The sequence below is a fragment of the Podarcis tiliguerta genome (genome assembly GCF_965153285.1).
Source record: "Podarcis tiliguerta genome assembly, chromosome: 9".
Taxonomy (NCBI): Eukaryota; Metazoa; Chordata; class Lepidosauria; order Squamata; family Lacertidae; genus Podarcis; species Podarcis tiliguerta.
The window spans coordinates 68,359,321-68,382,930 of record NC_139542.1 but is presented as its reverse complement, the minus strand read 5'-3'; the positions used below and the strand labels follow the sequence as shown (position 1 = coordinate 68,382,930).

Below are 23,610 nucleotides of genomic sequence, written 5' to 3'. Positions count from 1 at the left end.
GACCAGCCGAGAAGCAGTCTCCTCCATGTATTCCATTCTTCAAAGGGAGACAGACCCTGTGTGGGTGCCTGGGACCCCATGGCTCTTGCTACCACTCAGCAGAGAGAGGGGCAGGCACCTGACTTTTGTAACATGATACATTATCAAATGGCTAAGTCACACTTCAGATGCTATGGCTGGCTCTTTTGAGCATCAACATATACCTGGAAATACAGTGGTACCTCTGGATGTGAACGGGATCCGTTCCGGAGCCCCGTTCACATCCTGAATAGAATGTAAAACGCGCCTGCGTGTCTCGCATTTTGCCGCTTCCGCACATGCGCATGACGTCATTTTGAGCATCTGCGCATGCGCGAGCGGGGAAACCCGGAAGTAATGTGCTCCATTACTTCTGGGTCACCACGGGGAGTAACTAGAAAACGCTCAACCTGAAGCACATTTAACCTGAAGTATGACTATTAACCTGAAGTATGACAGCGGGTGGCACTGTGGGTAAAACCTCAGCACCTAGGACTTGCCAATCGCATGGTCGGCGGTTCGAATCCCCGCGGCGGGGTGCGCTCCCGTCGTTCGGTCCCAGTGCCTGCCAACCTAGCAGTTCGAAAGCACCTCCGGGTGCAAGTAGATAAATAGGGACCGCTTACCAGCGGGAAGGTAAACGGCGTTCCGTGTGCTGCGCTGGCTCACCAGATGCAGCTTGTCACGCTGGCCACATGACCCGGAAGTGTCTGCGGACAGCGCTGGCTCCTGGCCTATAGAGTGAGATGAGCGCACAACCCTAGAGTCTGGCAAGGCTGGCCCGTACGGGCAGGGGTACCTTTACCTTTACCTATGACTGTATAAAGAAAATGAGGATAACATGAGAAAAGGGCTGGTCAGATACTGGACCTTATCTAGGGAAAATCCAGCAAGTAAAAAACAACAACAATCCCCAAAACTAATGGCCCATGTACAGATTAAAATCCTGCCTAGAAGCACCCAGCACTGATAGATCTGAATCTTCCTGAACTCTCACATGCCAAGGCCTTTAAAGTCTTTGGTGAGGCTCTTCATTCCCTGCTGCTAAATCTTGTACTAAAAGTTATGTGTTCGTCTTGGCAGCATAAAACATGCAGTGGATGGGGCTGGGCAGAGAGATGTTAAGTGATTCTTGGAGAAATGTCCTGATTTATGTTTGTTGTTCCTGTCCCATTAGTCTTGCAGGAATCTGCCGTCAGCACTAAAAGAGCTGTTCCAGCAGCCAGACTCATTAACTGTGTAAAAGGTGTCATGAGAAGGTGTGAGGAAGGATAGAAAATAGAGGAGAAAACCCAAAGAATGAGAAAGCTTTCTGAAAGGCGGCAGGCAGAGATTTATCTTATTTATACCCTACCTTTCTCTCCCGTAGCTAACAGGAACTAACAGCAGGATAGATGCATGAATAGTAATCAACATATGAGGAAGAGATTAATAGCAATTTAAGGGAAACATCTAGATTACAGATGACATTTTTGTATGTGTTGCAATTTTTGTATGTGTATGTGTGTTTCTGTGTGTAAACATTTATACTATCCTTTTCTGACTTTTTAAAAACAGAAACAACATTTGTTTGCTTGGAAATAATCCCCACTGAGTAACTGGATTGCAGTCATTTATTTACCATTTACCCAGAAGTCATACAGTGGTACCTCGGGTTAAGTACTAAATTCGTTCCGGAGGTCTGTTCTTAACCTGAAGTACCACTTTAGCTAATGGGGCCTCCCGCTGCCGCCACCGCACAATTTCTGTTCTCATCCTAAAGCAAAGTTCTTAACCTGAAGCACTATTTCTGGGTTAGCGGAGTCTGTAACCTGAAGCGTATGTAACCTGAAGGGTATGTAACCCGAGGTACCACTGTATTGAACTTAATGGGGCTTGCCTCTAAGTATACAGTGGTACCTCCTATTGCAGACGGGATCCGTTCCAGAGCTCCGGTCGGATCCCAAGGTTTCTGCAACCAGAGGGACCGCTTCTGCACATGCGGACGGCGTGAAACCTGGAAAAATACTTCCAGGTTTGCCGCGTACGTATCCCGAAGGATACGTAACCGGAGGTGAACGCAAGTAGAGTTACCGCTGTATATTTCATGGACTCATAGAATTGTAGAGTTGGAAGGGACTATGAATATCATCTAATCCAACCACCTGCAAGGCAGGAATCTTTTGCCCAACGTGGGAATGTGCTGTTAGTTTTTATGGTATTTTATTGTTTTAAAATCCATCTTCAAAGCTGAATGTAGAAAGGTAAGATGGAAATACTCATATTTGTAATGCATAAATACAGTGGTACCTTGGGTTAAGAGCTTAATTCATTCTGGAGGTCTGTTCTTAACCTGAAACTGTTCTTAACCTGAGGTACCACTTTAGCTAATGGGGCCTTCCGCCGCCGCCTGAGCATGATTTCTGTTCTCATCCTGAAGCAAAGTTCTTAACCAGAGGTACTATTTCTGGGTTAGCGGAGTCTGTAACCTGAAGCGTCTGTAACCTGAGGTACAACTGTACCTGGTAGGAAACGGGATCGTTTTTGTTCTGACCTGAACCACTTCTGATTATGCACCATGTCAAATGCAGCCCACTGGCCATGTCAAGTAAGTAACTCACCTCCTGGAAGTCACAAACCTTCTGGTCTTGTACTTTCTTGACCTTGAGATGAATCAATGGAGAAAGCTTCATCTACTGAATATCTGCCTACATGTTCAGGCTGCTCTTAAAGGCGCAGTCCATAACCATAGTCCACAGTGGTTGATGTTCCTTTACTAGCTTGACAGCAATTGCACAAATTCACATTAAAGCTTTATAAATAATCTTTAAACTCCTGCAGATTCTGAGGCATTTGATCAAGGCCTGTATCTTAAAATAAGCTTAAAAATATATTTGCAAAATGCTTGTATGTTTCATGCCAGGCAGAAACCAGCTGGCTGAGTACTTTGGCAGTTGTTTATCCTCTTGAACAGGGCCCCCTATTGATTTATAGCAGTACCTCAAAATTGTAAAAGGAGCAAAAGCTGGGAGCAAAGGTCATACAATCAAGAATACAATCAAGCTGCAAAAACACTAATTAAGAGTTGGTAAATAGTTTACCATGTGCCTCCCATCAGCCACATTTTCCTAAGGTTAAAGGGCAAGAGCTAATAGGAACAGCAGCTGGCTGGGAAAGGGGGGTGTACAATGAAGAGGTTTTTCTCTTTACTGAGTTTCTCAGGCAAAGGCCTTTCTGCTAAAAATCTATCTATGTTATGTATGAAATATATTGGCTTTAATGTAATTATGCAAAGGATTTAGAAAGTAAGAAATGTTAGATTCTTATTTCATTGATGGTGTGTGAGAAGGTGAACCCAAGATCTCTGTTACCATGAGCCATCTGTTTTAGCCATCTGTTTTGGAGTGAAGGGGCAATAGAGCAATAGGGCAAAAAGGGCAAAAGGTGATCTGGTAATTAAGGTGCCTTGTCGAGGCAAATGTAAGATATATGACTACTTGTCTGCCATTTATGGATAGAAGGAAATATAGCTCTTTGTCTCCCATAAAAGGTAATAGGAAATGGGTGTATCTTTTATGATTGGTTCTAGCAGACAGCCAATAGGAATTTCAACCAGGCTGATTGGACAGAGGCAGCCAAAGGAGGAGCAAGGGGGCTGGGCTGAGGAAATATAAGTGCTGGCCACCAGGGCTGGGGTGTGCAGAGCTTTGGTAACCATATACCACTGTGCCTATCATTTATTTGTCTGACAAATAAATTATTATTTTAATTTCTCTATTGCTGCGTTGAATATTTCATTCCAGCTAAGCGTTAACCACAAGCAGGGTGCTACAATTCCATATGTTTCCCCTGCCTGTTCTGGATCTATATACACAGCACGAAGAGATGCTGTAAAACATTTTCAGCCTTCCAAAATGTAACCGTTGTCTTGAGTTTTCTGTTGCCCGGTGCCTGGATTGTTCTTTAAATATAGTTGGAGAGACTGGAGCTCAGATGCCAGCTTTGTGATTTTTTTTTGGTGGCCTTTTATAAAAATGAGATCCTCTACTGTAGTTAAAACAACAACAACCTAATTTCACTTTTTCTCTTCTTTCAGCTATTACTGGATTTTTCCTTCTTTCTTTTTTTTCACCCCACTTATCTAAGATTACATGGCCTGGCATTCCTGAGATGCACAAAGCTCAGGTTTTACTTCCAACATTGTTCTACTGGTCACACAAGGGGATAATCACAAAAGGAATAAAAAGCAGGGCAACAGAATGTCTGGCCTGTAAAATAGATAGATGCACTAAACCAGGGGTCAGCAAACTTTTTCAGCAGGGAGCCGGTCCACTGTCTCTCAGACCTTGTGGGGGGCTGGACTATTTTTTTTGGGGGGGGGGATAAACTAATAACCCAGAGATGCATTTTAAATGAAAGCACACATTCCACTCATGTAAAAATAACAGGCAGGCCCGACAAATAACCCAGAAATGCATTTTAAATAAAAGGAATAGAAGGTGATTGGGCCGGATCTGGCCCCCAGGCCTTAGTTTGCCTAACCATGCACTAAACCTCAGTGGACTGCCCATTTAAGGGATAAAAGTAAAGGTAAAGGACCCCTGACCATTAGGTCCAGTCGTGACCGACTCTGGGGTTGCAGCTCTCATCTCGCTTTATTGGCCGAGGGAGCTGGCGTACAGCTTCCGGGTCATGCGGCCAGCATAACTAAGCCGCTTCTGGCGAACCAGAGCAGTGCATGGAAACCTTCCCGCCGGAGCGGTACCTATTTATCTACTTGCACTTTGATGTGCTTTCCAACTGCTAGGTGGGCAGGAGCTGGGACCGAACAATGGGAGCTTGCCCTGTCACGGGGATTCAAACCGTCAACCTTCTGATCGGCAAGCTGTAAGCTCTGTGGTTTAAGTCACAGCGCCATCCGCGTCCCCCCATTTAAGGGATAGTGAAGTCAATATGGCTGGAAGAGGAAGCAGATTTTACTGGTGATATCAGGAAGGTTTGCTTAGCTAGCCCAGAGATGGAAAGAATAGAAGAGTCCCTTCCATAGAGGAATGACAAGTTAAACTGATGGGACTATGCCAAAATGGCAAGGCTGACTGGAAAGCTCAGGAACGAAGAGGACAAAAAAGGGATTTAAAAAAAAAAAATTATTTAAGAGACCACTGCAAGCAGATGTAAACATGAGCAGAATTTTAATCTCACTTGTAATGTAACAAATACTATAGATAATATGGATGGATGCAAAATATAGATCAGGCATCCTCAAACTCGACCCTCCAGATGTTTTGGGACTACAATTCCCATCATCCCTGACCACTGGTCCTGTTAGCTAGGGGTGATGGGAGTTGTAGTCCCAAAACTTCTGGAGGGCCGAGTTTGGGGATGCCTGAAATAGATTATGGAACAATATGCAGTTGTAAATGATGACAAGAAGACCCATGGAAGGGTTGGGGCGAAGTCGTGAGATTCCGAGCAGCAATCTCTATACAGTGGTGCCTCGCAAGACAAAATTAATTCGTTCCGCGAGTCTCTTTGTCTAGCGGTTTTTTTGTCTTGCGAAGCAACCCTATTAGCGGCTTAGCGGATTAGCGCTATTAGTGGTTTAGCGGCTATTAGCGGCTATTAGCGGCTATTAAAGGCTTAAGGGATTAGCGGATTAGCTGCTAAAAGGCTATTAGCGGTTTAGCGGCTTAGAAAAAGGGGGTGGGGAGCGGAAAAAAAAATCTCAAGACTCGCAAGACATTTTTGTCTTGCGAAGCAAGCCCATAGGGAAATTCGTCCTGTGAAGCGCATCGAAAAACGGAAAACCCTTTCGTCTAGCGGGTTTTCAGTCTTGCGAGGCATTCGTCTTGCGGGGTACCACTGTATATGGATATGCATTTGGATTGTTAGAAACTTTTGTTTTTTAAAAAAGGAAGGTTTTGCTTAGGTTAATTTATAAATTGTATTTACCCACCTTTCTGGTGGCATACGGTACATCAGAGCTTTCCAAACTTTCCGTTGTTGGCGACACACTTTTTAGATGTGCATCATTTCGCGACACAGTAATTCAGTTTTACTACCAAACTGGAGGTTAAACTAACCCCTTCCCAGCCCCGGAAGGAGTGCAGGCAGCATTCACACAACACACCTAAACACTGCAGCCAGCACACTAACATGTCACTACACACAGTTTGGAAAGCTGTGCTGTTCATTATCCTTTTCGCTGAGCCTCTCATCAACCTTTGTGACGTAGGTATGCCATAGACACCCATGGGGAGGTCAGATGAAAAAAGAGGGTTGTGTCCTACACCTGAAATAGGTTGCGTAGAAGAAGGAATTCTATGCATCTTTTCTATACAAGTAAAGGGGCAGGCGCTCTTGTCATCCTTCACACAGAGTGCATCATAGTTGAGTGGGGATTTGAACATGAGCCAATCTAGTCCAGCACTCCCTTTCCTTTCTGCCTCTTTTTGTATGAAGAAACCATTAATGAGGATACTCACAGGAAGCTGATGAATGGCTGATGTTAAAGGTAAAGTTAGGTCCAGTTGTGACCAACTCTGGGGTTGCAGTGCTCATCTTGCTTTATTGGCCGAGGGAGCCGGCGTTTGTCCGCAGACAGCTTCCAGGTATTGTGGCCAGCATGACTAAGCTGCTTCTAGCGAACCAGAGCCGCACACGGAAACGCCGTTTACCTACCTGCCGCAGCAGTACCTATTTATCTACTGGCACTTTGATGTGCTTTCGAGCTGCTAGGTTGGCAGGAGCAGGGACCGAGCAACGGGCGCTCACCCCGTCGCGGGGATTCGAACCGCCGACCTTCTGATCAGCAAGTCCTAGGCTCTGTGGTTTAACCCACAGCGCCACCCGTGTCCCTTATGGCTGATGTTAGAGGCAGGGAAAAGAAGATCTCCCAGGTAGAGACAGCAGTATTCCAGATATGTCCGAGATATTCCAGGCATATGGCAACCCTAGTCTTAGAGTACAAAAAATGGAAGTCTCTCTGCTGAACTTTCTAAAAGAAGATTCTGCCTCACATATCTTGGTGACACTTCAGCTTTTAGTGTTCTTGTGCTCGAAACTGAAACTGAAATGACAAAATACCTGCAGAAAGGGTTGCAAACTTTACTAATTTAATTCTCTATTTCCTGTATGATTAACTGAACAAAAGTGGTCCACGAAGCAAAGCAGAAATGTATCGGATACCATAAACCTGATTTATAAGGGTAACTGAAGGCTCTAAGTGTAATTGCAGGAACCTTTCGAAAGATCAATATACCACAATATAGTAAATGATGCGAAAGCACTTTTGGAGGATCCTAGAAGAGAACAAATAACAGATGATTTCCTATTTATTTTTACTCATCCCTTTAGTCAGAACAAAAGAATTCTTAGGGAAGCTCTCAAGCCTTTTTGTATGATGAACTAAAGATGTATTGATAATCATTTGTTGTCCTACACACCAGCAAAATAAATATGTGGAAATTTAAGGTTTTGGAGATGGACATGTTAACTTCACTGTAAGTTCAGTTTGAGGAGGAAATGGCTGATTAGAATTACCTCCATAAAAGAGGCAACTGAAATATTTTGCATTATTTTTTGTTCTAAAGAATAAGTAATCCCATTCCAAGGAACCAGGTTGGTTAACAATACAGAGAATTCATTGATTAGAGAAATTGTAACTAATTTCAAGCACTGGAAATGAAGTTTTTACAGTGCTCTTTCAACAGTGTTAATTGATTATTGCTTTTGTTGTTCTGTTGTATATCTTACTGTTTTAATTTACACTGTAAACTGCTCTCAGCTAAACATTATGAAGTGGCGTTTAAATTTCTTAAGTAAATAAAACTTGGCGTACTTCTGGACTGTCTTTTTTTGGGTGAGATTCAATCACATATTGGCAAATTTAGATTGCTGCTTTCAGGCACACATTATTAAATACTGCATCTTAATGAGTTTTCTCCCAAACAAGCTTTGATCTGAATTGGAAAAAATAATGACCTAGTTGCATTTTAAGCCAGCGTTGTGTACGCAGCCCATGTGTGGAAAGAATTGTGGCCTTGGAAGGCAATCCTGCATTGTACTGACCATACCTGTCAACTTTTCCCTTTTCTTGCGAGGAATCCTATTCGGAATAAGGGAATTTCCCTTAAAAAAGGGGAAACGTTGACAGCTATGATACTGACAGACCTGGAAATAACATTCAGTGAGATAAACAAATAGTGTTTTCAAATAAATGGGCTTAGGATGTAAGGATACTTAAAAGATGGATTTCCACAACAAATGGAAGAACTTGTCATTTTCGCGATTATTCTAGACCAAAGGGAAATCAAAAATGCAAATTATGCGCGGCTTGGTTTTCTATGTTTATGACCTAAACTCACCAAGTGTTATGCAAAGGAGATTAGTCGTGATCTGTGGTCCTTGGTGCACTTTGCCGAATTGGGGTGCCAAGCTTTCGGTTAGCTTTTCAAGCGCAGCATGCGAAGTTTGACACGCAACTTCCTCTAACCACAATAAAAACCGATAATCTCATTATCCATGTACTGGTTTCTCTAATGGGTCCATAAATTATGTATTCCAAAGAATCAAGGAAATTCAGAGCTCAGGAGAAAGGCAAAGATAATTTGCTTTTGAGATTCAGTTCATCTAGGATCTGGATCTGGTGCTTCAAGCTTCATTAGATCCCTTATTTGTCCGCTCCTCCTTCCAAACAGCTGCATGCACAGAGACTTCTGCTGCTAGGCCCTGTCTGTGCGTGGATATTGCCAGCGCACTTGTCTTTTCTCTAATCTCTGCTTGCTCTGTGTCTCTTGTCTCCGCTTTCCGCCACTTTCCTCTGCTACCGTATTTTTCGCTCTATAGGACGCACTTTTCCCCCTCCAAAAATCAAGGGGAAATGTGTGTGCGTCCTATGGGGCGAATGCAGGCTCCTTGGCTTCAGCAATAGCAACGCGAAGCCTCCAAAGCGCAGAGGGAGCGCTCCCTCCGCGCTCCGGAGGCTTCCCGTGGCTATCGCTGAAGCCTGGAGAGCGAGAGGGGTCGGTGCGCACCAACCTCTCTCACTCTCCAGGCTTCAGGGGTAGCCACCTGAAGGATTCCTTTTGCTGAAGCCGGGAGAGCAAGACTCTCCTGGCTTCGGCAGAGAGGGAGAGCTGTGCAGCGCCCCTTCAGCCAAGCGGGAGGAGAAATGGAAGGGGCTCCGTTTCTCCTGCCGCTTCGCTGAAGGAAGGGACGCTGAGCAAAGAGGGGGAGGATTTTTTTCTTCTTGTTTTCCCCCTCTAAAACAAGGTGCGTTCTATGGTTGGGTGCGTCCTATAGAGCGAAAAATACAGTATTTACTCAGGGTCAAAACAGGTGTGGCATGAAACATGTGAATGCATGGTAGGTGTCTTGTAGTGTCGGATTTAACCCTCTGCGCCACCCACCATGTTCTGCATTGGGTCAACCTCCCCTCCTTTCTCCCTCCCCAGAAGCAACTTGCACTTTGACGTGCTTCACCGCTCACGGATGCGCACAAGCGCCAAATCACACCACGCACCTGCGCAGATACGACGCTTCAGGTTGCGCTCTTTTCATGTTGCGAACGGGCCTCCGGAATGGATCCCATTCGCAACCAGAGGTACCACTGTAATTTCTTGGAGCTGCCCTGGTCCTGAAATCTGCCCTGGAGTAGGTTAAAAATCCCACAGATTGAAGAACATCCAGGAATATCCTGCTCCTGTGGGACCTTCTGCTGCCACAGGGAGGCCCAGCAAGGCCCTCCACCATCATAGATATATATCATGATATATCAAGATATTTAGCTAGTGATATATCGTGAGGTTGAAAACCGGCTATTGCCCAGCCCCAATTTCCACTACTGATTACCGGTATATTGTGCTACTGCACTGATAGTTTTACATGTTAACCAGCTTATTCCTGAAAATTGCAGGGTGTGGGTGTGTGTGTTTCCTTTAGCTTAGGGTGTGATTGTTTGCTTGTGATTGGCTGTGGTGATCTTTGTTTTTGTGTGTGAGTGAGGTGGGTGGGTGTTTTGGATCAGGTTAGCCATATTGATTTGTATGCTGTTGGTGGATTATTGTCATTGTCCTGTTGGGCTGTGTATGTGATAAAGGGGAGCCATACCGGGGTGAAGGCGTCTTCTTCTGTTTGTTCCCGTGCCAGTTTCAGTTTATTAGTTAATTTTTCTAGTAGGGCTGTTTCCCATACTATTTGGTACCATTGGTCCAACCTCTCTCACCACCAAAGGAACACAAGTGAACAACACAAGCAACGCTGACACCAAACTCTACATACATTAAACATAATAGAAACACCGCCACCTGACCCCACCCCCTTTCTTTTTTCTTTTTTTTTTTCTTCTCCCCCTAATGCCTCAACAAATGAAATGGATTTGTAAAAATGTTACATGGGGGGGGGGGAAACGAGGCATTACACTTACTTCTGTAAAACAAGAAAATCCTTAATAAAATATCAAGATGGAAATATAGAAATTTTAGCTTTCCTTGCTTGCTGACAACAGTTATGTGTTTTGGCAGTTGGACAGATGGTTGTTCACAGAAGGTGGCACAGTTCTACTGAATGAGTCTTGGGCAGATGGAGGTATAGGAAAAGCAGACAAGGGAAAAGAGATCTAAATTGGGGTGGGGATTGAGATACTGCAAATTAATTAATAAAGCTGCAAGCATGAGGACCACCTGTCTCCCAAAACACACCTGCCTGGAAGTGCCACTAGGTACAGTGGTACCTCGGTTTAAGAACTTAACTCGTTCCAGAGGTCCGTTCTTAACCTGAAACTGTTCTTAACCTGAAGCACCACTTTAGCTAATGGGGCCTTCCGCTGCCGCCGCACGATTTCTGTTCTCAGAAATAGTACCCGAGGTACTATTTCTGGGTTAGGGGAGTCTGTAACCTGAAGCATCTGTAACCCGAGGTACCACTGTATTATGGGCAGGGAGCTCTGGTTTAGAAGAAGAAGAAGAGTTTGGATTTGATATCCTGCTTTATCATTACCCAAAGGAGTCTCAAAGCGGCTAACAAGCTCCTTTCCCTTCCTCCCCCATAACAAACACTCTGTGAGGAGAGTGAGGCTGAGAGACTTCAGAGAAGTATGACTAGCCCAGTGGCATAGCGTGGGGGGTGCAGGGGGGGCCGGCCGCACCGGCCACAACATCGGGGGGGGGCGCTCGCACTCACAGCTCTCTGCCCCTACCTGGCTCACTCACTCTCTCTCACTGCAGTGCTGGCTGTGCGAATCCGATCCGAGCAGCCGGGTCGCCGCCCACTGTGGAGGGGAGGGTGCCAGGCGTGCGGTGTGGAGAGAGAGCGAGGGACTATCTGGGGGAGGGACAGTGCAGCGGGGGGGGGGGCGCAAATTACTTGCCTTGCCCCGGGTGCTGACAACCCACGCTACGCCACTGGACTAGCCCAAGGTTACCCAGCAGCTGCATGTGGAAGAGTGGGGAATCGAACCCAGTTCACCAGATTATGAGCCCCCCGCTCTTAACCACTACACCACAATGGCTTATTTTACACATTTCCAACTCTCTTCCCAGGTGCCCTGCTTAGTAGTTTGCTGGCTTTTGATATTTGCACTTGATAATGGGCCAAAGAGACAGAAGAGGGATTCTGTTAGTCTCACCCACCGTACAGTAGTCTCCTTGCCTGAGCCTGGGGCTTACTGTTTCAGGGCAGTTCAACATCCATGCTGTTCAACTAAGCTACATTTTACTGCCTGTGCAACCTTTCTGACTAATGTATGGAAAAGCACATGAACCTGACCTTTGGAGTGTTTGTAAGTAAACCATCTTTTAACTTATCAAATGTGTGGTCTTTTCCTTTGCTGGGGAAGAAAGGAAACTTTGGAAGGAGCTTGGAAGGGCATCTTCTAAAGGTCTAACAGCCTATATTTCCATGCTTTGCTTTGATGCATATTTTAAATTTCTGCTGGAGTTCTCTCATCAAAGAGTACTTGCCCAAAACTTGGATCTTGGCATCCAGGAATTATGCTTTCTATACTTTGTTTTGCACCAGCAGTATGTTGACAAAGAAATTTTATCACATGGGAAATCTCAGAAAGGTGAAGGCTAAAATAATGCTGCAATGAAGAGTTTTGATTACTCTGGAATAATTTGTGGTGGGCATGGAATTGCTGTTTCAGATGTGACTGCCTTTCTGTGTGTGGTTGCTGCGGTTGTTCCCTTTAAAGCAGCTGTGGTCGTGAAGAGGGCTCTAATTTGGATCAGGGCCATAGCTGTCAACATTTCCCTTTTTTTAAGGGAAATTCCCTTATTCCGAATAGAATTCCTTGCAAGAAAAGGGAAAAGTTGACAGCTATGGTCAGGGCAAGGATGCCCTACCTGTCTCAGCCTTCAGTGCCAAGATTTTCTCCCTCCATAACAACAACAAAATGTGACTTTAGCTAAACTTATACACACACTCATACTGATGGAAGCATTGAGTTAGGCTATTTGCTTCCAAACTCGCCTTATAGTCTGGTGAACGAGGCACCAGGATGCAGGTTTATAATGAAATTAATACTTCACCCGGCCAATTTGACATCCTTTAAAATATCCCATCAGTAGTTATTAATAGCTGTTACTGATCCTGTGTGACATTTTCGATTACAGCCTTCCTCCCATGGAATCTCAAAGGCCTTTACATATATCCTAGCAAAATGCCTAGCAGGTGCGGTTTTTACAGAGGGAAGGCTTGCATAGTGGAAGGATCCTACGAAGTACGGTACATCGCAGTTCTGCACAACCTACATAGAAGGACACATTGCCTTCTTTTGGGGGATCTCTCTCAGCAGGTATCCAGGCCACTGAATATCAGGGAAGCAGGAAGTTTCCCTCCCCAATGCATTGCTTAAAGTTTCATTGGGATGCGGGTGGCGCTGTGGGTTAAACCACAGAGCCTAGGACTTGCTGATCAGAAGGTCAGCGGTTCGAATCCCCGCGATGGGGTGAGCTCCCATTGCTCGGTCCCTGCTCCTGCCAACCTAGCAGTTCAAAAGCACATCAAAGTGCAAGTAGATAAATAGGTACCGCTCTGGCGGGAAGGTAAATGGCATTTCCGTGTGCTGCTCTGGTTCGCCAGAAGTGGCTTAGTCATGCTGGCCACATGACCCGGAAGCTGTACTCCGGCTCCCTCGGCCAATAAAGCAAGATGAGCGCCGCAACCCCAGAGTCGAACATGACTGGACCTAATGGTCAGGAGTCCCTTTTCCTTTACCTTTAAGGTTTCATTGAGAGCGTCTGCTTGGGCAAAATGTTTCCTTGAAATGTGACGATTCCTCTTGTTCTGTGTTCCTCCTGCCAGGTAGCTACTAGGGAAATGGACTTTTCAGTGGTAGCACCCTGGCTACCTAATGCCCAGGAGAGGCTTTGCAGGTGCCTAGCCAAATGCCAATTTGGCACCAGGTGAAAAGCTGCTTTAAAAAAAATGAACCAGGCATTTTAATCTCTGGTACCTTTAATCTATTTTATCTTTGCCAAATGTTTTTTAAATTGCATTTATGATCTATTGTGTTTGTTTTCTTGTATGGTTTACTTGTTTTAACTTTAAGAAGACAAGAAGAATCCTTCTGGATCAAACCAAGGCCTACTAGTCCACCATTTTATTTCCTACAGTAGCCAACCAGATGCCTCTCCCACACCACAACTGGCCTGTCCCACTAGTGATATTTTTCTAGAAAAAGAGGTGCCAAAACTCACAATGAACGCCTGCCATGTTCTCTTAGAATGGCGTTGGCGCCCACCTGAGAGGTGCCAGAACTGAGTTCTGGTGAGTTGGGGCTGAAAGAAGCCCTGATTTTAACCTGTTTTAATATTTTGTGCAGCTGTGAATTTTTCTTGAGTTTTTCTTCTTTATCTTCTTGTAAACAGTTGGTGGCTTGTTTGTTTTCATGCAATAAAAATATGAATTACTGCACTTACTCAATGGTGCTGGCAAGAAAAAGAACCCTGTAGTTATCCCTCTTATTCATTCTGACCTGGGTTGTGCCATGAGTGAGCACAGTGGGTTTAAGTACATGGCATGAGTATCACTTGTTGTGGGTGATGTTGACAAGGGGCTTAAAGGGGTTTGACTGACCTGTTTGCTTGAACCTTGCCAGCCATGTCTGCTTACATCTTGCTGCCTCTGATCATCCAAACCAGGGAACTATGGTCCCCAGTTTTAATCCAAAATAGGGTCTGAAGTTGTTTTCATAGTGTGCCTTGGTATCCTGGCTTGTTCTGAAGCTGATTGCCATACATTCCCAGTTCAGATGAAACATGAAACTGTGGTTAATTAGAGGCTTCCTAGTTTAACCTAGGGCTTGCTGATGGTTGGCAGTTCGAATCCCTGCGACGGGGTGAGCTCCCGTTGCTCGGTCCCTGCTCCTGCCAACCTAGCAGTTCGAAAGCACGTCAAAGTGCAAGTAGATAAATAGGTACCACTCTGGCGGGAAGGTAAACGGCGTTTCTGTGCGCTGCTCTGGTTCGCCAGAAGTGGCTTAGTCATGCTGGGCACATGATCCGGAAAAACTGTCTGTGGACAAACGTCAGCTCCCTCAGCCAGTAAAGCAAGATGAGCGCCGCAACCCCAGAGTCGTTTGCGACTGGATTTAACTGTCAGGGGTCCTTTTCCTTTCCCTTTCCCTTAACCACAGCATGTGGTGAAAGGACTGCATGGTGGGCAAAAGGCCATACATTCTAGGCACTTTCTAGCTCTGTGTTTTAAAGTGCCATGTCCAGCTGCTTCCCTTGGAACAGTGATGTGTTCTTTACAGACCTATAAACTTTAACTAACCATGTATTTGGTCATTTAGCTCATGTTTCCTGTAGAATCAAGGTTTATTCGTGTGTGAAGTTTGTGAATCCATGCATATAGATGGAACTATTATAAAACACATACTTGGTCTTCTGAAAACGTATAAAAACTCACTCGTGTATACATTTCTACGTACCGTGTATTATCTATGCACAAAACACATGGTTTGTCATTATTAAGGCATGAGTGGAAATCACAAGCAGCAGATCACAGAAGTATGCGATGTTCACATCCCTGAGCCGTAAACATCTAAATAGGTTTGTTGTTTTTGCTTTTGCACATTCATGACAAAATCTAAACTTAAGAATAGAGTTGCTTGTGTGGAAACTGGAACCTCCATTTTTGAGTGTGCGCACATAAAAGCCTTCTGAAAATTACAGGTCACATACTACCTACAGACCGTCAATAGTAAAAAGCTCCTTTTAAAACTGATCACAAGCAGCTAAATTATATGTTGTGTGTAATTAAATGTTGTGTAACATAACTGAAAACCTTCCTATGTTCCATCAATTGCAGAGTATGGGATATGGTTCTTAGAGTGTGGGGAAAAAGTAATTAAGCAGGTATGAATATCAAAATGCCTACAAAAGGGTAACAATTTTTTTAGTCCCATTTCTAGCACACCCAGACCAGAATGAGAACAGTCATACCTTGGTTTTCAAACAGCTTAGTTCTTGAACGTTTTGGCTCCTGAATGCCGCAAACCCAGAAGTGACTGTTCCGGTTTGCGAACTATTTTTGGAAGCGGAACGTGGCTTCCGTGGCTTCCGATTGGCTGCAGGAGCTTCCTGCAGCCAATCAGAAGCTGCTCTTTGGTTTCCGAATGTTTTGGAAGTCGAACGGACTTCCAGAACGGATTCCGTTCGACTTCCAAGGTACGACTGTATTCAGTAAGGAGGTCAGAGCTACGTGGTATATAAAAACACTTGCCTGCTACAATGTTGCTGTTAGCAAGATTGTGTATCCATGGCTGAATTAATTGACAGGTATGTTTTATTTTCTACTGAGATGAAGGGACAAGGTTTCAATGGCACCCATGTGGGATTTTTGGAGAGGAGATGGTATGGGATGAGAAGGTCAAACCACTCTTCCTTCATGCTGAAATCCTGATATTCATCCTCACAAATGCTATTTCTATTAAAATGCAAGAGGCCCAAGGGAATCTCAAATGGTAAATGTATCCTTTAGTCTGGTTCACTGAGCAGTTGAATTTCACTTACGGGAGTTAGAACCCACAAGTAAGCGTAGAATTAAAGGACAGGCTGACAAAATATTTAAAATATGCTGATATTGTTCAGTTCCATATTCAGGCAGAAACTACCACCCACAAACCAGATCTATTAAGTTAATTAGCATGGACTATAATCAAGCAATATTATCCTAAACAGAAAAAACAAGGCTAAGCAAGTTTTATTAAAAAAATAATACCGTAGATAAATTTGAGGGGCAGTGCAAAAAAAGATAGAAAACACAATATTTTTTTTACAACTGATATATTAATTATACTTTGCATTGAGCTAGGAGACAAATAAAGTGATGGGAGAGAGGAAGGCTATCCACTATCCACTATAATATACTATATTAACTATATGTCCAGTAAAAAACTGAATGACTATTTTCAGTTCACAAATGTCTTGCAGGTTCTTCAAGAAGTGCAACATATTAAAATGGTAGCATCTCCTTCAGGACACTCCCAAATCCCTGTGTTAAAATAGCATATTTTGTTCACATAAGGTGAGGCAATTTATTTATTTAGTGGTGTCTATGCCCAGGACCAGAAGGGATGCAGGTGGCGCTGTGGGTTAAACCACAGAGCCTAGGACTTGTTGATTAGAAGGTCGGTGGTTTGAATCCCCGCAACAGGGTGAGCTCCCATTGCTCAGTCCCTGCTCCTGCCAACTTAGCAGTTCAAGAGCACGTCAAAGTGCAAGTAGATAAATAGGTACTGCTCCAGTGGGAAGGTAAACGGCGTTTCTGTGCGTTGCTCTGGTTCGCCAGAAGCGGCTTAGTCAAGCTGTACGCCGGCTCCCTCAGCCAATAAAGCGAGATGAGCACCGCAACCCCAGAGTCGGCCACGACTGGACCTAACGGTCAGGGGTCCCTTTACCTTTACCTTATGCCCAGGACCAATTCTTCTCCACCAAGAACCAGAACTGTTGCTGTGGAGACTACAAGATCTCACCGCTATGATATACAGTGGTACCCTGCAAGACGAATGCCTCGGAAGACGAAAAACTCGCTAGACAAAAGGGTTTTTCGTTTTCTGAGGTGCTTCGCAAGACAGATTTTCCTAAGGGCTTGCTTTGCTAGACGAAACAGCCCTGCCTCTTCTGTCATTGCGACGGTCACTGCACGCACGCACGCTCGCTTCCCTGCTCCTCCGGCTCCCTCCAACCTTCCGGCTGCCGACTCCTCCGGCTCCCTCCGACCTTCCGGCTGATGGCCGACCTTCCGGCTGCCCCATGCCGCTGCCCACCGCCCTCTCACGCTCCTCTGAGAGAGCCGTTGCCGCCAGCAGCCAGCGTTGCAGCCGGAGTCACGTTCCTGAGGCCCGCCGCCCTCCAGCAGCCGCGTCGCGCGGTGTCCACAAGGCGCGGGTTAGTCCAAGGACCGGCTGCGGCAGCTGCCCTGCTTCTCCCCATCCCTCCCTGCCGTGGTGCTTCGCAAGATGAAAAAACTCGCTCTACGAAAAAACTCGCGGAACGAATTAATTTCGTCTTGCGAGGCACCACTGTATTGCAGATCCAAAACACCAAGAGAAAACCCTGTTATTTTTGATTCTCAAGTTTTCTTCTCCACCACCGCAAGATTCACTTCCTGATGTGCTTTACTGTGTTAGGCTGCAAGCACTGGGCCAATAAGAAGATACAGCTGCATCACTCTGCCTGTCCTGCTGCCCCCACCAAGCCTCTGAGAAAACTCACTGCTATCATCTGCCACCAGGGCCGGTCCAAGACATTTTGGCGCCTGAGGCCACAACCCCCAAAATGGTGCCCCCTCCCTGCCAGGGAGAAAGGGATGAGCAAATCTCTACATTAGGAACAAGTGGACAAGAAAGACTGATGTTGGGATGTGCTGCCCCAGGGGTCCTGCCGCCTGAAGCGGTCACCTCACTGGGCCCCTTGGGTGGGCCGGCCCTGTGGCCACCTTGAAAACCTACTCCGTTGCTGCACCCTGAAACAGAATACAGTGGTACCTCAGGTTAAGAACTTAATTCGTTCCAGAGGTCTGTTCTTAACCTGAAACTGTTCTTAACCTGAAGCACCACTTTAGCGAATGGTGCCTCCCGCTGCAGCTGCGCCGCCGCTGCACGATTTCTGTTCTCATCTTGAAGCAAAGTTCTTAACCTGAGGTACTATTTCTGGGTTAGCAGAGTCTGTAACCTAAAGCGTATGTAACCTAAAGCGTATGTAACCCGAGGTACCACTGTACAAGATGCAGCTGAGCAGCATTCCAGTACAGTGGTTCCTCAGGTTACATACGCTTCAGGTTACAGACTCCGCTAATCAAGAAATATTACCTCGGATTAAGTACTTTGCTTCAGGATGAGAACAGAAATCGGGCTCCGGCGGCGCGACAGCAGTGGGAGGCCCCATTAGCTGAAGTGGTGCTTCAGGTTAAGAATAGTTTCAGGTTAAGAACAGTTTTTAAGTACGGACCTCCGGAACGAATTAAGTACTTAACCCGAGGTACCACTGTATTTCTATTATTAAACATTCTATTTCCTCATTTGCGCCCTTATCCCCCACTGAAAGGACAAGTTCTGCGTTCTCTCCACGACAGCTACAGGTTTGCAGGCGACATCCAATATTAGCACTGCAAAAAATAGAGAGAGAGCAAAACTTCCCTGGCGGTTTGTTGAAGATCGACTCCACCACGTCGTTAAAAGCAGGGCTAATTTCATCATGCAACCTGCAAAACAGCTGCTGCTTTTTTCCATTGTTTTAAATCGCTAGACTAGAGAGGATGGAGGCGGTCAGGCGTGCAAGACGGCCGATTTTTTCCATCCTAAGAGGGAAATCACAAGACTCTGGGAGAGAGTTGGGGGTACCCCTTGGGTCATCTAGTCCAACCCTCTGCCATGCAAGGATCTCTCTCTGTCTCTCGAACCCACGACCCTGCGATGAAGAGTCTCGCGCTCTCCCGACGGAAACGAAAGTTTCTAGGCGTTTCCCTTCCTTGGGAGATGAGAAGCAGACGCGTAAACTTCTCCTTGCCTGCAGCTGCCAGCGACCCTCAACACACACACACCCCGTATTGTATTGTATTTATTTATGTTTACCTTTGTGAGCTGGGCGATCTTCTTGCACATTTTCACCTGCAGGTCCGGGTCGCTTTCCTCCGACGCGCTGCGCGCAGGACGCGCTCCCGGAGCCCCGTTGCAAGTCCGGGGCTGGGGGATTTGGCTGGCTCCGGAAGCCATCGGGGAAAAAATATCTCCGCGTGCTGCGATCGCCTTGTCGTGCCACACACACACACAGCCTTCCCTCGCTAGCTAGAAAATAAAAGAAACACGGGGAGCCCTCAATTTCCAATTGCGCCTCGCATGCCAGCTAAGCTTCCCTGCTGCGCCCGATCCACAACACAAGGCAGCCGCGCGCAAGGAGAAGGCGAGCACCCCACGCGCGCGCGCGCCCCCACTCCTCTGCCCGTTGATCATGGCCCTCCCCTCTCGGCGAAGGGATCGGCCTCCGCCCCCGAGAGATGAGACCACGCGGGCGGGATGCTGCGCATTCCCTGGCGGAGACGCCGAGCCGCTTGCCCGCCCCCGGAGAAGAAGGAGCGAAAAAAGGATGCAGCCGCGCCGGATTAAATCCGGAGAGAGTGAATGAGTTTGTCTGGCGCAGCGTCCCGCTTCGACGGCGACCGGGCGGAGACGTCCAGCGCGAGCCAGGATCCTGCCCACCCCGCTTGGGTTGCCAGCAGCACCCCTCCTTCAACGCCTCCGCGCGCCGAGGTTGCCTACGGCTCGGTGATGCGCTCCCTGGATCTCGGCCTTTTCTGCCTCCTCGGAAGCTCCTGCGCAACTTCTGGCAGCAAATGATCCCCTCACTTTAATAGCGCAGGGGAGAGACACTCTCAGCAGCAGGCAAGCCAAAATGCAGCCAAATGAGACTTTGGGTTTGGGGCTTGGCTACCAATTGGTGGGTGTGAGGCGGGTGACGCTGTGGGTCAAACCACAGAGCCGAGGACTTGCCGATCAGAAGGTCGGCGGTTCGAATCCCTGCGACGGGGTGAGCTCCCGTTGCTCAGTCCCAGCTCCTGCCAACCTAGCAGTTCGAAAGCACGTCAAGGTGCAAGTAGATAAATAGTTACCGCTCCGGCGGGAAGGTAAACGGCGTTTATGTGCGCTGCTCTGGTTCGCCAGAAGCGGCTTAGTCATGCTGGCCACATGACCCGGAAGCTGTACGCCGGCTCCCTCAGCCAATAAAGCGAGATGAGCACCGCAACCCCAGAGTCGGTCACGACTGGACCTAATGGTCAGGGGTCCCTTTACCAAAGGCACCTTTAACAAATGGTGGTGTTCAGGACAATCCAAAGGACAGCGATAAGTCATAGTGAATACAAATACCGGTAATCTGGGACTGCCAGGCAGAAGCTTGCTAGGATGCAGAAGCAGCAGTGGCAGAAACAGCTTGCCATAACCGCAGTACGTGTTGGCAGTAGCAGCAACAACCTGCAAGGCCTGGCGATGGTGGCCTGTGAGTCTTCGTGGCAGATGGCACCCTGCAAGGTGTTGTGGTGGCGACAGTAAAGGACCCCTGGGCCCATTCAAAGGCGACTATGGAATGTGGTGTTCCATCTTGCTGCAGACTGAGGGAGCCGGCATTTGCCCACAGACAGCTTTCCAGGTCATGTGCCCAGAAAGAATAGACCAGTTCTGGCACAACGGAACACCATGGCGGAAGCCAGAGCGCACACAAACGCCGTTTACCTTCCCGCTGCAGCGGTACCTATTTATCTACTTGCACGGGCGTGCTTTCGAACTGCTAGTTTGGCAGGAGCTGGGACAAAACAACGGGAGCTCACTCTGTCGCGAGGATTTGAACTGCCAACCTTCCAATCAGCAAGCCCAAGAGGCTCAATGGTTTAGATCACAGCACCACCCGCTCCCTTACATTGTCCTGAATACCACCAATTGATAAAGATAAAGGGACCCCTGACCATTAGGTCCAGTCGTGACCGACTCTGGGGTTGTGGCGCTTGTCTTGCTTTACTGGCCGAGGGACCTGGCGTATTGCTTCCGGGTCATGTGGCCAACATGACTAAGCCGCTTCTGGCGAACCAGAACAGCGCACGGAAACGCCGTTTACCTTCCCGCCGGAGCGGTACCTATTTATCTACTTGCACCTTGACGTGCTTTCGAACTGCTAGGTTGGCAGGAGCAGGGACCAAGCAACGGGAGCTCACCCCGTCGCAGGGATTCGAACCGCCGACCTTCTGATCGGCAAGTCCTCGGCTCTGTGGTTTGACCCACAGGCCACCCGCCTCACACCCACCAATTGGTAGCCAAGCCCCAAACCCAAAGTCTCATTTGGCTGCATTTTGGCTTGCCTGCTGCTGAGAGTGTCTCTCCCCTGCGCTATTAAAGTGAGGGGATCATTTGCTGGACGATATATTGGACGATATATTGGACGATATATTGCTATATTGCTATATTGCCCAGCCCTAGTTAGAAGCATAGCGTTGGAAGGGACCCTGAGGGTCATCTAGTCCAGCCCCCTGCAATGCAGGAGTCTTTTGCTCGAACCCACAACCAACTGAGCTACCCTGGAAATGAATGTTGTTTAGAAAAAGAGAGAAGGTTGCACGTGTTTGAGAATTTAACTCTTCTAAAAAATAGAAATGCTAACCGTCTTCTTAAGCAAAAAGCGCTTTATTTATTTTGGAGGCAGGCTGGATTTTCCACAATAAGGAACTCAGGTGTGCTGGAAAAACACCCCCCCCCACACACACACACCCCACCACCAAGACTGGAGGATGTGAAGGTTAATATCCATGCATCACTTTTGCTAGCAATTGTTCAGCAGTCAATGCATTCCAACAGAAGTCCCAATGAAAAATGGGCTGTCCAATCCACGGATGCCACATTGTCAAGTTCTTACCAGCATCGTGGACAGTTGCAGTCCCATGCGTATCTACGTGTGCAATGTACCGCAGTGACCTCAGTACAGTGGCACCTCGGGTTAAGAACTTAATTCGTTCTGGAGGTCTGTTCTTAACCTGAAACTGTTCTTAACCTGAAGCACCACTTTAGCTGCTGCTGTGCTGCCGGAGCACGATTTCTGTTCTCATCCTGAAGCAAAGTTCTTAACCCGAGTTAATGGGTTAGTGGAGTCTGTAACCTGAAGCGTATGTAACCTGAAGCGTATGTAACCTGAAGCGTATGTAACCCGAGGTACCACTGTACAACCTATTCCCACTATACACATGTAGGATTGGGTGGCATAGTAGCAGACCTGTACACCCACGCACCCACCTCATACAAATTTTCTCAGAAATAGTTTCCGAGTTCATTGAACACATGCTGTAGTAAATGTGCACAGAACTTCAAAGGAAGTTTTACCTGTCCCATGTTGCAGAAGGAACGGGAAAATTGGTCAGTGGGGTGGGTAAAGGTAAAGGGACTCCTGACCATTAGGTCCAGTTGTGGACGACTCTGGGATTGCGGCACTCATCTCGCTTTATTGGCCAAGGGAGCCGGCGTACAGCTTCCGGGTCATGTGGCCAGCATGACTAAGCCGCTCCTGGCGAACCAGAGCAGCGCACAGAAAAGCAGGGTGGGTGAGTGGATCTAGCTGGAAGCCTATATAATAGAGGAGCAGTTCAGCTTTTCAAACAATATAAATTTCAAGCGAGAAATGTTTGGGCATATGGCAAGCCCCTCCCCACTTGGGAGGAAGTGTTGCCCAATAGTACACAATTTCCAGGTATTGCTCAAATAATGCCATCTTGGATCACATGAGGATTTGGAAAAGTGGTCTTTCATGTTTAGCAAATCAGAGGTAGGACTGAGAAGTGGCGAACCGCTTTGCAATAGCACAGCCTTGCAAATGCCCATGATAATTGCAACAACACTTTTGTAAGCCTGCCTACATGCATGTATAATAGTCACTATGAATTTCCCCTATCCTATTCCCCGCTGGTGACCAAATGAATGCCAGTTTATAAGTGGGAAACAATATTTCAATTATTTTACGCAGTTATACCATAATAACAATTTACTGTATATTATTTTCTAAAACGAAGTCCAAAACTATTATTACAAGTTTTGAGGGGTGTCAATCTAGATGATGTCCTGAGTTCCTTCCAATCAAAATAGAAACTGAATAAAACAAGGAACCACCTTTTCAAACAGAATTAACTTTTAGCCAGTGAGCAGTGTAAGCGGCATCTCGGTCTCTAATGTCTGGCGCCCTTGTTGCTTCCACACTGTGTTGTATTCTTAATTTACTGTTATTAGATGCCCCTGAGAATGACTTTTTGCTGAAATCTGGAAGTCAGTGCATTTGAATCCATAAACTATCCCTCCGGCAGTTGGGGGCTTCCTTGCCTTTTGAATCTCTGGCCAAATTAGTTGCTGCCTCCCCACTTTATTCATGTTTGCTTTGGTTTACAGCTTCACACCTCAGCTCTTTTAACCATTACAACATTTTCCTCCAAATATTTACCAATCTCCAAATATTTACACCCCAGTGCTGAGTAACTGACCTCTGCATACTTTGAATGACCAGGCAGGGTTTTATTTCAGAGCACATAGCCCCATGCAGGTCTGCTTTTTGGCTTCGCCTGTATTTGACAGTGTTGTGTGAA

The 23,610-nt window shown here is 46.5% G+C and overlaps 1 protein-coding gene across 3 annotated transcripts in view; it reads right to left on the bottom strand.

The window, feature by feature from the left end:
- The window catches only part of FAM184B (family with sequence similarity 184 member B), a 73,349-nt gene extending 53,561 nt beyond the window's left edge, over window positions 1-19,788 (bottom strand). For 2 of the 3 annotated variants that reach the window (XM_083458091.1, XM_083458092.1), the window contains exon 1: window positions 19,079-19,788. In XM_083458091.1, the coding sequence (XP_083314217.1) occupies window positions 19,079-19,219 (141 nt within the window). In that variant the 5' untranslated portion in view covers window positions 19,220-19,788. The remainder of the gene's footprint in view (window positions 1-19,078) is intronic. The other variant, XM_083458090.1, reaches the window with a different exon arrangement.
- Between the last annotated feature and the right edge of the window lie 3,822 nt (window positions 19,789-23,610).